This window comes from Cricetulus griseus, assembly GCF_003668045.3.
Source record: "Cricetulus griseus strain 17A/GY chromosome 1 unlocalized genomic scaffold, alternate assembly CriGri-PICRH-1.0 chr1_0, whole genome shotgun sequence".
Taxonomy (NCBI): Eukaryota; Metazoa; Chordata; class Mammalia; order Rodentia; family Cricetidae; genus Cricetulus; species Cricetulus griseus.
The window spans coordinates 46,919,895-46,936,683 of NW_023276806.1; the positions used below are offsets into that span (position 1 = coordinate 46,919,895).

At 38.0% G+C, this 16,789-nt stretch overlaps 1 protein-coding gene across 1 annotated transcript; it reads right to left on the reverse strand.

Moving 5' to 3' along the window:
• Positions 1-1,696: 1,696 nt before the first annotated feature.
• LOC100762487 (mitochondrial import inner membrane translocase subunit Tim23-like) lies at positions 1,697-15,544 on the reverse strand. Its single transcript, XM_035451301.1, is given in 3 exon segments — positions 1,697-2,423; positions 2,425-2,537; positions 15,322-15,544. Coding segments are annotated over 3 exon segments (891 nt in total). The 3' UTR covers positions 1,697-1,868.
• Between the last annotated feature and the right edge of the window lie 1,245 nt (positions 15,545-16,789).

Below are 16,789 nucleotides of genomic sequence, written 5' to 3' on the forward strand. Positions count from 1 at the left end.
TAGAGGAATGCAAAGAGAACCATATCTTTCTTGGACTGCATAAAGCAAGTCCAAGTGGGTCACACACCTCAAAATAAATACAGTTACACTGAACCTGACTGAAGAGAAAATGAGGAACAGCTTTGAACATATTGGTACAGGAGTCAACTTCCTGAATAGAGTACCAGTAGCGTGGACACTAAGATTGACAATTAATACATGGGACCTCATGAAACTGAAAATTTTCTGTAAGACAAGGGACACTGTCCATAGGACAAAATGGCACCCTACAGAATATGAAAAGATCTTTACCACCTCCACATCAAAGGGCTGATCTCTAAAATATATAAATAACTCAAGAAACTAGATATCAAAAAACCTAATAATCCAATTTAAAAGTTGGGTACAGACTTAAACAGAGAATTCTCAACAGAATAGTCTCAAATGGCAAAGAAACACTTAAATAAATGTTTATCATCCTTAGCCACAAGGGAAATGCAAATCAAAACAACTCTGAGATTCTATCTTACACCTGTAAGCTAAGATAAAAAATACAAATGACAGTCTATGCTGGAGATGATGTAGAGCAAGAGAAACACTCCTCCATTGTTGGTGGGTGTGCAAACTTGTGCAAGCACTTTGGAAGTCAGTATAGCAGTTTCTCAGAAAATTGGGAATCAATCTACTTCAAGGCTCAGCAATACCACTTTTGGGCATATACTCTAAAGATAATCATATCACAAGGACACTTGCTCAACTATGTTCATAACAGCTTTGTTTATAATAGCCAGAACCTGGAAACAACCTAGACACCCATCAACCAAAAAAAATGGATAAATCAAATGTGGTACATTTACATAATAGAGTATTACTTGGTTCTTAAAAACAATGACATCAGAAAATCTGAAGGCAAATGGATGGAACTAGGAAAAAATCCCCTGGGTAAGGTAACCCAGACACACAAAGAAGAAACATAAGCATGGTATTACAGGTGGCCCTGTCAGAGGAGGAGTAGATGACAATTGAAGTTTGGGTGTCAGCCCACCAGAAGGAAAATCCCTGATGGATAAATCTTGGATAGGCAAGGCCCAAGACCACAGACTCAAGAATGTCTTTAGCTTCTGCTGTGCCTTTACATGTTTGCTGTTGTTGTCTTTCTCTGGTATCTGGCATGATATGAATGTGTGTGGGGAGATTCCCACTGCTTGTAATGTAGTGTGTTTATCTCACAGAAACATCCTGTTCTACTGAGCACTTTTATCTGTAGATTGTTGCAAAGATGATGCCTTCCTAAGCTCTACTATCTAATTGGCAATAATAATGTTAGTTTAAACAGAGTATTGATGATAAAAAAAAGTAAAACAAGGAACTGTCACACAGCTAAAACAGATGAGTTTCTATTGAGGAGCTGTACAGACTGTGGCTTAGGTTAATGATTAAGGAAAACAATTGAGTCCCAGTAGTTCAGCTAGCTTACATTTTTTTAAATGCCAGAATTATGATTTTGGTTCTATTTTCACCTTTTATTTGGAATACAGAGCAACATTAGTTTTGATAAACATGGTGATAAAAGCGTTGAAAATAAGTATGGCCTGAATTTGGAGAATAAGTGGTATTCCAATTTGGGGGTAGGAGGAAAAACAGGTGCAAGACCATCTGCAAAGGAGAAGAGAACACATACTCAGTGAATCACCAAAGGGTTTGGCTTCCACTCACTAAGGGCAAGCATTGCAATCCAGGCTAACCACACATGATCTTCATCACAGCAAATCAGAGTCTCCAAATGTTCAAAGTAATTGTAGGTACAAGAGAGAAAGCAACTCCAGACTGACTTATTAATTGGTCTGGATGACTATGAAATGTCCCCCATTCCTGAGGTGGCAAAGACTTCAGAGTGACTGTTGGAGCAGGGAACCTTTCATGTGCTCCCAGTCTCTATACAGTGCATAGAGACTGGTGAGTGTCAGTCTTGCCAGGCCACCACGTGCTATTTCTCGAAGACCACCTGTACATTTATACAACATTCCTGTCATGGTTCCTGCTGCTACTGTGTTGAGGTCATCTTCTGCACCAGATGTTTTCTCAATGATAACACCAAATGCACTATGGAGCAAAGCCAAGGAACCTAGAGTATTAGACCAAAGTGTCCCTTGCCTAGTCACCATATTCAAAATCTGTACATTTCTTGGTTTGGACCAGGCCATGCTCTGGGTTTCCTTCAATCCTAGCCGAAGACCATTCATTACCCCAAATGCAGCCCCTGTCATGCAACATCCTCCACTGGTAAAAAAAAAAAAAAAAAAAAAAAAAAAAAAAAAAAAAAGAACTAGCGCAAATCGGCCTTGGGTCTTGTTAGCCTCAGTTGGCAAAATGAACTCATCAGTATCCTGAACAAGATATCGTGGATCCACATTTAAATATGGAGACAGGGGATTCATACCTGGAATTCATTAGAGGAATGCTGGTCAAATCAGCGTGCGAGTAGCCTGCTTCTCCGGCTCCGAAGAAGCCAGCTAACCCGCTGGAGATTTTGTTGCCCCTCAGGCCGGGGTCGTGTGCTCAGCTGTGGTCCCCACAGCAACAGCTGGAAGACCCGCGTTCCTACTGCCACCTTCACACGCTCGCTAGCTTACATTTTAATCTTAATGTTGGGAGATGTGTTCACAGGTTTCAGAGTGCAACATGGCTAAAACAAAGCTTTTAAAATGACTTAAAAGTTTGACTAAGATGTTTTTGCTAAATAGCTTTGAGGTGAAAAACCCAAGAAGATAATCTTAAGTTTTAGGAAAGCACATAGTTGAATGCAGAACTTGTTAAGGTCAGAGAACAAGAACAAAGCAGGCCAATTATCTTTGGCTGATGTTGCTTTCTTACTAGGATTGGTCCAAAGGTGATGATTAATTCCTTATACCCATTTCTGCCCTCAATCTCCTGATATAAAGAACTAATTGATGGGTGGGTATGTAACCTAAAGATTTAAAGCAGAGCTGACTGTTTGTCATGTATGTTTGTGTTTGTTTTGTCAAGGCAAAGGGGGTACAATCAATTTTCCAGTGTCCATCAGTTTTGTCCACAGTCTGGGCCAGGTCCTGGCAGGCAGCAGGAGTCTTTTCCATGTCCCTCTTGCACAGAGAGAAAAAAACCTCTCACCTTATAGGTCTGGAGAAGATTGCTGTTCTTTGATACTTTTGCCTCCAATGCTAATGGAGAGACTTGGGTATGGCTAACTGTATATGGACTGGCTCCTGTCACTTTTTTAAAATATATTCGGAAACCATATAAAATTTACCCTTGTCAGATCTCTGAAAGTATTAATGTTTGTCAGCTTGGCGACATCAAGCAGTCAGATCCACAAGACTATAGTCAGCATGCTGGCTGATAAACTAGTGACTACCTACTGTTCAGTCACAAGCTCAAGGTTTTTAGGTTTATTTTGGTTGTCATCTAAGGATAAAGGCTTTTCATTAGGCCAAAGGCACCTCTGTCCAATCCATACCTGGCTCTCTAGACAGAAGACAAATGTACACCCTTCTAGCCCAAATCTATAGTTTTGCTAGGACTCAAAGTTATAAATATGTTCCTGCTATTTAAACAGAAATCCAGATATCTATTTTTTTCTGCAACTGGGTTTCAGTAAATAAGTTTTAACTTCTGTTCCCAGTTTAAACATGTCTTAAACAGGTTTCTGCTTCTGAAAGATACATCTGAGTATCAGTTGCTGACTACAGCCTACCCCTACAGAACTGCGAGCCCTGGACTTGCTGTGGATGGAAACCAGTCCAGCTGATGTGGATACCCCCTGTCTCTTCAACAGAGTCTACCAACCAGCAGATTCCCCATTGCCTAAATTCCCTTTTTGCTTTTGACTAACATTTCAGCCTTGAGGGATTGGGTTGGGGGTGGGTGGAGGGTGAAAGTGCTGGGAGAAGTTCCTGGAAAGGGAGGCTTCATGGAGTCAGGTAGAAGCCTGCTGCAAGGGGAACTTCAATGAGTCTACAAGGATGGCCCCAGCTAAGACTTCAGGGAGCAGTGAAGGCATACCCTGAACTGGCCATCCTCTGCAGTCAGATTGGTGACTACCCAGATTGTCATCAGAGAGCCTTCATCCAGTGTCCGATGGCAAATTCAGAGACCCAGAGTCAAACACTGGCCGGAGCTCCCTGGAGTCCTGCTGAAGAGAAGCAGGAGAGGGAGGAGTGATTGTAGGAGGGTAGGGGAGGCCTCAGGGACATTGCAGGAAAACTCACAGAAACCACTAAACTTGGCTCATGGGAATGCAGAGTCCAAATCAACCACAAGAGAGCCAACATGGGACTCACCATGTGCCACTTGTGTAGCTTGATATATTTGTATAACTCCTGGCAATGGAAGCAGGGGTTATCCCTAACTTTGACTGACACTTGGGAACCTATTCCTCATGTTGGATTGCCTTGCCCAGCCTGAATACAGTGGGAGGTGCTTGGTCTTATGGCAGCTTGATATGCCACACTTTGCTGATAGGCATGGGAGGCCTGCCCCTTTCTGGGTGATTAAGGAGACAGGGTGGATTGGGGGGGCAAAGAGGAGGGGGGACGTGGAGGAAGGAGTGGAGGGAGGAGAGGCTGCAGTCAGGATGTAAAATAAATAAACTAATTTTAAAAATCTGGCATGTCTACACATTTGATAAAAATTTTAAACTGCAGCATTGAATTAATAAAATGAAGCCATATTCAGTGTTTTGTGTTACTTTTGAATTTATATTCGTGTTAATTGCCTTTAGCTAGTCACATTTTTGAACAGAACACCCCACGTTCTCACACTTTCGAGTAGCCGGCAGTCCTCTGTGTATGTGAGAAAGCTGCTACAAGCTGATTAGAGAATGAGTCGTGACAAAAAGTTATGAATGTGAAACAGAAAACAACTGACCCGCACACTGTTTAATACGTCTAATAGGCACACAAACATTTAATTAGCTGAAATGTGTTGACAGAGTAAGACCCTCCTGATGGCTCAACAGTTTTTCACCAGAGGAATATGCTCCAAAACCCTGGTTGAGAGAGTGAAATTGCTGGGTTGCTTACTGTCAGCTTCAATTGCATACATATGCTAGGTCTCAGAAGCTTGAAGAGCAGTGAGGAGCTCCCAGGCTCATCAGCAGACATTGATAAGATGGCAGCCTCCTACTAATAGAGACTTGAAAGTGTCCTGATACGAGCACATGCTTGTGCTGATGAGATGTATATTGACTAAGCAATCTTTATGACATACATGCTTAATTTGCTGTGCCCCAAATGTTTTCATTGCCAACACTTACTAAAGCGCAAATAGATGGGAATGTCTCCATGTTCACCAAGTCTCTGGTTCTAAGTTTCCATAGCCATGACCACTACCACTACCATCACCACCATAAAATAAGAAGACTATAGGCTTTAGGATGAGCTAACAAATCTAACCCATAAGGAACATAGAATGGATCCATGAGAATCACATGTTGTTTTTCTTTTCCATTGGATCTGCTGTTCTGGGATATGTCTGTGTAGATATGGGAACTGTGTGTCATGTTGGAAAAAAGACTAGTATTTTAATATTGGAAGGGGACTTAAACGCACCCTAAAATCTATACTACATTATTTACAGAAGCTTTCTCATAATTTAACAAAATGTGAAATTGTCTCAACTGGGCTTAAAATCAACACAAAAATAAAAATAGGATTAAGTACCTTTTGTCCATGATTTCTGCCACCAGATCTGTCAATCATTAGTATACAGGAAATATTAATCATAACCTTACACTTACAGGATGTCTTAGTTAGGGTTTCTATTGCTGTGAAGAGACACCATGACCATTATCATTCCTAGAAAGTTAAATATTTAATTAGAGTGGTTCTCTTACAATTCAGAGATTCAATCCATTATCATCATGGTGGGACATGGCAGCATGCAGACAGACATGCATGGTGCTGAAGAAGTAGCTGAGAGTCCTACATCTTTCAAGCAACAGGAAATGTCTCCACATGGGACTGAGGGAAACCGAGCAAAAGAAACTTCCAAGCCAGTGCCACAGTGACACACTTCCCCCAACAAGGTCACATCTACTCCAACAATGTCACACCTCCTAATAGTTCTACTCTCTGAACTTATGGGGGCCAATTACATTCAAACTACCACATAGAGCTTCAAAAATCTCATATTTGTATCTTTAAGTTACCATACCTAACAACAGGGAAATAATGCCAAATTAACATTAATAATTTGCATAGTCTTTTTCATTCATTGTATTTGGCCATTTAAACCACTGCAAGTTGTATCTAGTCAACAGAGGGGCAATGAAATGATGCTACTTCAAATGAACTTCTTAATTATTTGGAGGGCTCACTTGTTGTTTAGTTGATTTGGGTTTTTATTTACGGGATGCAGTAGTGTTAACATTTAACCCAGAGCCTGGGGCATGAGAAACTTGCCAATCTGCCAGGTCACTATACTCCAATACTTTTTACTTCTTTTGTTTGTGTTTTGTTTGGTTTAGTTAGGGTATTTTTTATAATTAACTTCATCCATCTAATTAATACGCTGAAATTCTTCTATGAAGTCTTCAAAGAAATGTAAAAATACTAAGTCTATATGATTCTCATAATATCATATAGAAACTGTAACCGTTAGGACTTGACTCCTGTGACAAAACTGTCTGGCATTGCAGATATACTAGGAAAAGTTCAAGACTTTTCCCAAAAAGACTCCAGGTGACTTCAATTTTATTTTATTTAAGATTTATTTTTATTTATATGCATGCATGTGTCTATGTGAATGAATGTCACATGTATGCCAAGCATCAAAAATCTTTGAAATGGTTTCACAAATGATTTGAAGCCACTCATTGTGGGTTCTGGGAACTGAAATCAGAACCGTTAAGAGCAGCAACTGTACTTAACTACAGAGCCATCTTCCTAGTCCTTTGATTTTTATTTTTTAAACACCCATGAACTATTATTGTATAATTCATGTTAGAGCCTTGTCTAACTACATTAAAGAAACTTTGGTTCCTGAATAAAATATCCTTGTGCTTATTGAAAATATTCTATCTATCCTTACATATTTCTGAAAATTTAGTGCTGTTGTTATAAACTTTCCTGTTTCCTCATAATACAATTTGCATAAATCAAGATATTTCAACAGTTCAGACCTCAGAGGCTGCACAGAGTACACTTTACAGGACCAAGGGGCCATGGCCATTCTGCAAAACTCTTGCCAATTATGAGTAGAAGTTCACCCTCAAGAACTTAACTGGTGAAGACATCTGACCTGTCCCTAGGAAGGCTGAAAAGACTTCATTTCTTCAAGAATGTTTTTTCAATCATCCTTAGCTGATAACTGGTACTTTCATCAAATACAAAGATACTATTTCTTAACAGAAAAGGAGGAAGCAATATTAGTTCTGGTTTCTAATTGTTTTGCATTGGCTAATATATATTTCTCATATCTTTATCATTCCTACTTTATTTTCTAAAAATAGACATGTCTTATTACTCTAGCATGCTAGCTCCATTGCTTTACAGCTTCAGATGAGAGGCAAGGATCTTGGTTTTCTCATTCATAAAATGAAGATAATAGTATGATCAGTTTCTCAGGTTGCAAATGTTGTGTATTAAAATGTATAGAATATTTATCTGGATAATTGAGATAATACAGCAGTATTAGTTGTGTTATTCTTCATTGTTGCTTTCCCTGGAGAGATACAGATATAGACATAGGTATGGATGAGAAAGACAGGAGAGACAGACAGGCAGTCAGACTCCCCTGTAGCTGAGACTAGGATCAAACTCACTATGCAGCTGAGAATGACCTTCCACATCTGATCTTCTTCTGTGTCTACCTCCTATGCTTTGGAACTACAGACATCCACTACCGTGCCGGATGTATCAAATCCAGACATTGGTACTTCCTCAATAAAGCATGCTGTCTTCTAAGCTATATCCAAAACCCCTCATTTTAGTTTCAAAATTTATCTTCTTAATCAAAATTATTCCTAGAAATTTGCTCCCTTCTTCTCTCCAGAGCTTTATAACAAATGTTCTTGTCACCAGCACTGTTAATATTGTGGGTTATATGTGTGTGGCAAATAATAGTGTAAGGATTCAGGCATTGTGCTGGCCTGTCACCTGACAGAATGCACTCAGGCAGTGCCCTGGTCAGCCCAGGGTTCCATGGCTGCATAGTCTGCACGCAGGTGCAAAAGAACCCTTTAAAAGACCCTCTCACACGCTTATGCTCTCTTTCCTGCTGTTCCCCTGTGGCAGACAGGACTTATCGTGTCTCCCTCTTCTCTTCTGTTCTCTCTCTGTCTCTGTATCTCTTTACCTTATTTTCTTACTTCCCCCTAAATAAAACTTTCAATATGAGTCAGGTCTACAGATCTCTGTTTCCCCATCCCCCCGCTGCCGTCCATCACCCGCCCCAGGTCCGTGATCATGGCAGTCCCACCATCTCGCGGCCCCAACCCATTATTCTTTATTCCTAACAAATAGTATCATAGAACTTTTTAATAATATCATTGGCTTCTGCTACTATAGTCCAATAATACCAACATCCCAACGTATATTAGCTAAAAATTACAGATATTGTCAAATACTTACTTAGCCATGGCAAGTACAAAAAAATACAGCATTGTTATGTATGTTCACTGAAGAGAGAAAAGAAAGAACTCAGTGAAGGAGGATGAGGAAAGGGAGGGAAGAAGGAGACGGGGAGAGAAAGAAAGCAGATAAAAAGAGGAAAGAAGAAAAGGGAAATAGCACCTTGCCTGAAACAAATAGCAAACAATTACACAGCACACAATGTGAAACTAAATGAAAGCAGTGGGAAATGGACTGGGAGCTGAATTCCTCCATCCCTAACATCACACAATGCCATCTTTGCCAAAAGCTCAAGTATTTTGACCTGTGAACTTGACATAAGTAAGAAGTTTTCTGTATTCTTCAATTTTGTACTGGATGCTCTTCAATCTGTCTCAACGTTTGGGCTTCTTACAGTAAGTATTGTTTTGACAACTGCCAACAACAAAATTCTGTTAGAACTGTTTTCAAGCAATAGATATCTTCCCTTTCCAACACAGTAGCGAGTAGATTTAGTATGAGAATATATGCAATAGCTTAATAATAATTCAAACTGGCTGCCTATTGAAATACAACATGGGATATTTTGATCAAAATATATGTTGTTAGCACTACTTTACTTGTTTCTACACAAAGTGCGAATTTGATGGCTCTAAACCACAAAGTGCACCCAGCATTTACAATATCAAGCATAAGAGACAGATCAATTACAAAGTTGAAGGGAATCACCCCCCCCCCTTAAAACACAAATTGCAAATTCAAGGAGCTTCCAACGCTACCCTTAGTTATGTTAATGCTCTTGGAGGCTCATGGGAACCCAGTGAAGGCAATTGACTTGGAGTTGCAATTTATCAAAGAGGTACAATTTGCTATCAGCCAATGCTCATAATACAATGACTCATAAAGTAGAAATTTTTGAAGTTCCCAAACGTAAAATTTCTATCATCTTCAGGACTTGTTTGATGCCACTACATTAAGGTAATCCATGACATAATGCAATTTATCCCCCAATCTAGGCTGTCCAATGATGACACCAACAAATCAGTGCCTTCTGTGTACAACAGGACTGACATAGATACTGTGGAAGCATATACAGGAACTGCACAGGTCCAAGTGAAATGGGATTCTAGCACATAGAGGGGAAGTACACACAAATCCCTGTTTCTAACCCAGATGTGTAAGGCAGGCAAAGATGTCGCTGAGGGGAAGTCAGATGGAGGAGTCCTGAGTTGTTAACAAAATAGATGATTGCCTAGATTGAACCATATGAGGTCACTGCATGAAGAACTTATGTTCACTAGGTAAAACATAGACAGGGTGTGATAGGCTGACCTATGAAACCATTGGCTGGCTGTTTTCCATGTGGTTTTTTCCTTACTATGAGACAATGAGTTTCTGCTTGACTAAACTCCCTGCTGTGTCTGGGTGTCTCTGGGATCCTGGAAGGCTGGAAAATGGGCAAGCAGCACACTTACCTTTCCTTGGACCCAGCTTAGCCTTCTACAGTTGGGCTAAGCCCCTGCACAGAAGGAACTGATAAACACATCCAAAGGAAAAAAAAAATTCTCCATGGAGTCTCACTGGGTATACAAACCACACTTAAGGAATGGTTCATGCCCAGCAGTATATGGGCAGTACAAAAAGAACTTAATGGAATTTTCAGATATTTTTTATCTCATAGAGCTTTATTTGGTCATTTTCTACCTTACTGTCTTTCATTTATTTTTATTGTTTTTGATTTGTGTTTTTATGGGTTTTGTGTATGTGCATGTTTGTATTTCTGAATGTGCATAAGTCCTTTATGTTTTTTCTTTGGTTTTGATTTCTCTGTTTTATTCTGATTTGTTTGTTTTATTTTAATTGGCCTGTTAGTTTTCTATAGATATAGAGAAAAGGATATGGAGTTAGTTGTATGGGTGTGAAGGATCTGGAAGGAGATGAGGGAGGAAGAGTATGATCAGAATATACTTCATGAAAAATTATTTTCAATAAAAACAAAATTTAACTCAGCGGGAAACACAATCTAAAAACAGACCAGAATAGAATTGCTTAGGCCACAAGCAATGAAATGCATGCAGAATTTATTCCACAGTTTTTTTTTAAACTGTCTGTTGTCAGATGAAACAGTTGTTACTTTTCATAAGGCCTCCATTAAGAAATACCCCTTTGAAGAAATACATTGCAACAACGGGGAATACAGTAACTCAGTTAACTATGCCTTTGTAAGTAAAATGCATGAAGCTTTGAGATTTGAGGTTAAAAAAGTACATTAATTTTGTTTAGGTTTTTTTGTTTGTTCATCTTTATACACCACTTCATTCTGTCATGGGACATATGCCAATTAAAATCTATCTACTTCTATATGAACACATTAAGAGGGGATAGCAATTACTAATGCAATACCAAAGCAAGTAAGTTATTCTGCTATGATGAGCTCTGGAGGTGAACAGTGCATCTGAATCTGCATCCTCCAGCAGTTCTGTTGATAACTTCCATCCCCAGCAAAAACCACCAAGGAAGACTCTAATAGACAACCACATATGCTGTTCATCGCCCTTCCTTCACGCTTATGCTGCCCTGGCTGACTTTGCACATCTGTTGTAATTTAGTAAATAATATTAAACCTATTTTATACAATGCATGATACTGTAAATCACACACAATTAAAATATCATTGGACAGCCTAGATTGGGGGACAAATGGCATTATGTCATGGATTACCTTATTGGAGTGGCATCAAACTAGGCCATTGGAAACCTAGGCCCTGATCTAATACTTCTTTCCTGGATGTTCTTGGGAGAATTTCTTAACTTTTCTATTTCAATCATTCATCTAAGCGGAAGGCATAGATATTCTTATTAAAGCTCTTGTGTTGAGTGGTTATAAACATTGGCTAAGAGACTGCTAAGCATAAGAAAAGAAATTCTCAGAAATCATATATAAAACATTTTCTTCAAGGTTTCATTGCCCTCCACCTGGTTTTCCATGTTTCCTAAATGGCATAGCTTCTAATAGGACCATGCAATAATCAGTGCCTTTCAGGGTATAGATTTGACATTCCTATTACCAACTAGAAAGCCTCCAGTTGTCTTTTGAAAAGCAAGTCAAAATGTTTTGATCACCCGTCAAAAGGTACTAAGGCAGCAGTTAAGAAATTCCCCAATTTTACAAGCTAGACAAGAAAACCTCAGAGATTCAACGACAGTTGAAGATGGCAAATTATTTCACAAACCTTTTACTCTTTCCATTTTCTTACCAACAGGTGGATTTTGTTCTCCCTGGATGACTGAAACATGCAATGACAAACAGTTTTACCACAGGGTGGTAAAACAGCCATCTTCCACCATTATTCTGGGCCGATGGAAATGTTTTCTGCCATTAACTTACTGCAAATTAACTCAATAGTGCTAAAATTAATCACCCATACTCTTTATCTCTATTTAGAAAAATAGGAACTCCTTAGCTTTCTGTCATCAGTACTAGGAAAAGCCCCATACAACTTTCGCATCATTTATAGTGCTCTGTAATTGCCTTAATAGGCTTAATTAGTATACAGGATTTTGTTTTCCAAGAGCTTGCATATTTTTAATGGGTTTGCTCTCTTGTTAAATGGTCTAAATGACTTTTCATGAAGACCATATCCCAGTAGAGGCAGGCTACATATCAATAAAAAGACTACTACTCTCAGGATGCTTCTCCCCTTGATTCAAGTATAAATAATAGTGATGAGTTCCTACCAATTGCAATCAAATTAGCTGTATTAATTGTATGATTTCAAATGCCTTAAGAATGTCAATTTTCATAATTTTGGTTTGAATATTTAAGAGCGAATGTGCATCACTACAAATAAAGATGAAATACCTATTGTTGGTTTTCAGAGACATTTTTCAAGTAATAGTAATTAAAATATTAAGTGAAAATAATATCTTAAAAAGTACAAAAAAGTGTTACATAGAGCTATTGATACTAACATATGTTCAGTACTCCAATAACTCATGGGATACATATGATCTAAATATTGCTATGAAACTACATTCTCATTATGGCTTTTAATGAATGTTTTCATATTTTTACAAATTAAGTAGAGCATCAAGATTATTGAGATATGTAAAGGATATCATTGTATTATATAGGTTGTTATAAAACAATATCAATATTAAGATAAATGATAATGAAATAGATAGATGATAGATAGATGACAGTAGAGAGATAATTGATGTATTGGTTTTATGACCATATAAAATGGTCTTTTACTTCAAAAAGATCCTTTTTTCTCCATTTCCTGTGTGACATTAGCAACTTTCTCAACTTCCCTGAGCCTTAGTATGGTCTTCTGTAAAACTAACACAATAATTTCTTACTGTTTTTATACATATGCTATCAATATCTTGCTCATATTACCAGGCATTTGCACAAAATTAACAACTGATCAGTTATTGTCAATATATTTTTTAATCATCGTTACTATTTATAATATCAAAACTACTCAAGAGCAGTAACATGCCCTATGCCAGCCTATGTCCAGATGAAATGATAAGATCTAACATTGACAGGATAAACTGGCTGCTTTAAAGAAGGTTGTGCTAACCTTGCATTATCAACTTACCTTACAGCAGATGGCAACTTGAGACAGTGTTACTCCTGGGAGTCACAACATGTAGCTGTATGATTGATGGAGAAAGCCACAGTAGCACTGAACAAACAATGATCAACATTCACAGAATTACAGTCCTTTGGAAAGAAAATAAAGAACAAGTCTGGTTTCATAACTTGGTATATCCTTTTTATGACACAAAAGAAATTTTAATGACAGACATTATTCTCTCCAGGAAATAGCAGCTGTACTCTCCTATATTCTCTCTAACTGAGGAATTCTAAAAATTGAATACTTTATCATTTGAGAATTTCATACATGTACATAATAAATTGTAATCAAACACATTTCCAATTTCTCCCTTATGCCCCCATCACTTTTGTGTAAAAGTCCATTGAGTCCCACTAATTCTACCACCTGTATTCACATATCCACACAGGAGTATCCATGCTCAGATTGTGGCTGGCTTGATCTTGTCCAGGTCTTGTGCGTGGACTCACAGCTGCTTTCAGCTTATATGTGCAATGGTGTTGTCGTATCTAAAGAATGTTGTTTCACTACAGGTGCCTACTACCTCTGGCTCTTACAATCATTCTGTCCCTCTTCTATGATGACCCAACCTTTCTGGGAAGGGGTATAATATAACCATCCCATTTAGAGATAAGCACTCCATTGTCTGCTATTCTGTTAGTGGAATCCCATGTTGTGTCTTCAAAGGTCATTAGTGCTAGTTATGCCTCCCGTACTCATAATTAGTACACACCATGGGCTTTAAGTACTCTCTGAGCTCCCAGGAGAGGGAATGACTGGAGAGGCCTCAGTAGCTGAAAGTGCTGGAGAATTGAAAAGACTGTTCCAGATACTTTAAAAACTCATACTTCTGTTTCTCCAGAAGTACTTATGGTATCAAAATCTGTATTAGTCAAGGTTCTCTAGAGTCACAGAATTTATGGAATTAATTTCTCCATGAGTTATGCTTGTATAAGATCCAGCTATAGGACATTTTCTTGTTGGTGGCTGATGGAAGAGGGCCCAGCCCTTTGTAGGTCGTGCTATTTCTGGGCTAGTGGTCCTGGATTCTATAAGAAAGCTGGATGAGCAAGCAATGATGAGCAAACCAGTAAGCAGCACTTTGCCATCTTTGTTAAAGAACACATGGCAATAGAAGAATAAGGATGTGGAATTTTATCAGGGTCCTCAATTCTTTTCTAACAATCAAAATATTTGTTTTTATGCCAATATCTTGTTGTTTTCACTACTATAGCTATAACTTGAAATCAAGAATGTTGATATATCTGGTGGTATTTTCTATTTTTCAGGACTGTTTTGATGATCCTGGGTCTCTTATATTTTCACATGAATCTTGATATTATGGTTTTGATTCCTGTAAATAATAGCACTGGGATTTTGATGGATATGGGATTGGATCTGCAAATTGCTTTTGGTAGGATAGCCATTTTTACAATATTAATCCTACCAATCCATGAGCAGGAAGGGCTTTGCATTCTGGAATGTATTCTTTAATTTCTTTCTTCTGCCTCTTAAACTTTTATTGCCCAAACCGTTCACATACTTGGTTAGATTTATAACAAGATAAATCATTTATGCTATGGTGAATGAGATTCTTTTCCTAATTTCCTTCTCATTATAATTATTTGTTTGTAAATATTAAAGCTACTTAACTTGGTGTTAATTTTGTATTCTGTACTTGGCTGAATACAGGAGTTCTCTAATGGAGTCTTTTAGGTAAATAAAGACAGTTTGACTACTTCTTTTCCTATATGTATCCTTTTATTTTCTTACCTTCTTTTATTGCTCTAGTTATGATTTAAAATACTATACTGAATAAGAGTGGAGAGAGTGGGCATCCTTGTCATGTTTCATTTTAGTGAAAATGCTTCAAGTTTTTCTCTGATTAGGATTATGTTGTCAATGAGCTTACTGTATATTGCCTTTATTATTTTAAAATATATCCTCTGTATGCTTTGTTTCTCCAGGACTTTTATAGAGAAGAACTTGTAGGATTTTGTCAAAAGACTACATCTTTTTTACTTTTTTAAATTCAGTAATGGATAGCTTTTTATTTTTTAATTAATTTTTATTTAAATTAATTACAATCTTATTTTACATACCAATCAGCTCCTGCCTCCAGGTTCCCACCTTGAATTTCTTCCTTGATGTCCTCTGAGGATGGACTGAATTTGGAACTGTAAGTTGCAATAAATCCTTTACTCCAGAGCTGCTTTTGTTCATAGCGTTTTATCACAACAATAGAAACTCTAGCTAAGACGCAGTCATTTTCCAGGTTACACAATAATTTGAACAATATTGGTATTCGTTCTTCCTTGAAAGTCTGGTGTTTAATTTCACTTGTTTTGGTCATCTATCCTGGTATTTTTCTTTCTTTCCTATGTCCACATGACTGTGTTTATCTTTCCCTTCAGGCTGAAGTATTCTTTCTAGTATCTTTCCTAGCTCTGGCTTAGTGGCCCTAAATACCTTTAGTATGTTTTTATCATAGAAAAGTCCCATTTCTCTTTCAGCTTGAATTACTCTTTTTGCTGGATATAAAAGTCTTAGTTAACAGTTGTGGTCTCTGAGAGATTGGAACACACCTTTCCAGGTCCTTTTGGCTTTCAATTTTTCAGTGGGCCTGCCTATAAATGACTTGACATTTATCTTCCTTACAACTTACAGCACCTTTTCTGATTCTCTATTGTTTTGTTTTGTTCTTTTTTACTTTATTTTATGTGTGTGAGTACTTGGCCCACATGTGTGTCTGTGCACAATGTGTATACCTGGTACCATGTGGAGGCCAGAAGAGGGTAACTAATCCTCTAGGACTGGAGTTAGAGAGGTTTGTGAGCTACCGTTGATAGGAATTGAACCAAAGTCTTAATAGAAAACCAACCACAGTGGTCTTAACTGTGAGCCATCCCTTCAGACCCTAAATAACCTTGCTTTTTCTTTTGTAATGTTTTATCTATAATATGTCATGCTGGATTCTTTTCTGGTCCTGTCTAATTGTTTTTGTGTGGGCCTCCAGTGTCATGATAAACATCTCTTTTTCAAGGTTTGAATTTTTTTTCTGTGATTTCTTAAAGCCCTTTAGCATTCTTTTCCTTTGATGCCCACAACTTAAAGGTTAGATCTTTCTGTGTCTCTCGAAACTCTCCCACGTCCCTATATCTTGTCTTTAATCCCCGAGTCTCTATTTTCAAATGATTCTGCTTGCAATGCTTTCCACTGAGGTTTTTTCACTTACTGCTTTGTTTTTGCTTTTGCTTTTGCTTTTTTTCCAGCATTGTTTCAGTTTAACTTTTCCTGGCCAGTTCCATCTCTTGGGTTGTCTTCTTTATCTCACTCATCCCTTTGGTTCCTGGGACATAGGTGTAATCATTCTTTTAAAAACTTTCTCTGGAAGAGCTTCTAGGTTGTTATAATCTGTGTTCATTAGTATATGGAATTAGCAATTGAGGGTTAATCATATTGATAAATGTTCCATAGGCCTAGCCTAATCATAGCCCTAAAGCCTTGTTCCGAATACCACCACCTAGTGTGACTGATTTCTACTTTGAGGAATACACATAATACATAACGTAAAAAATGCTGAGATGATATATTCCAC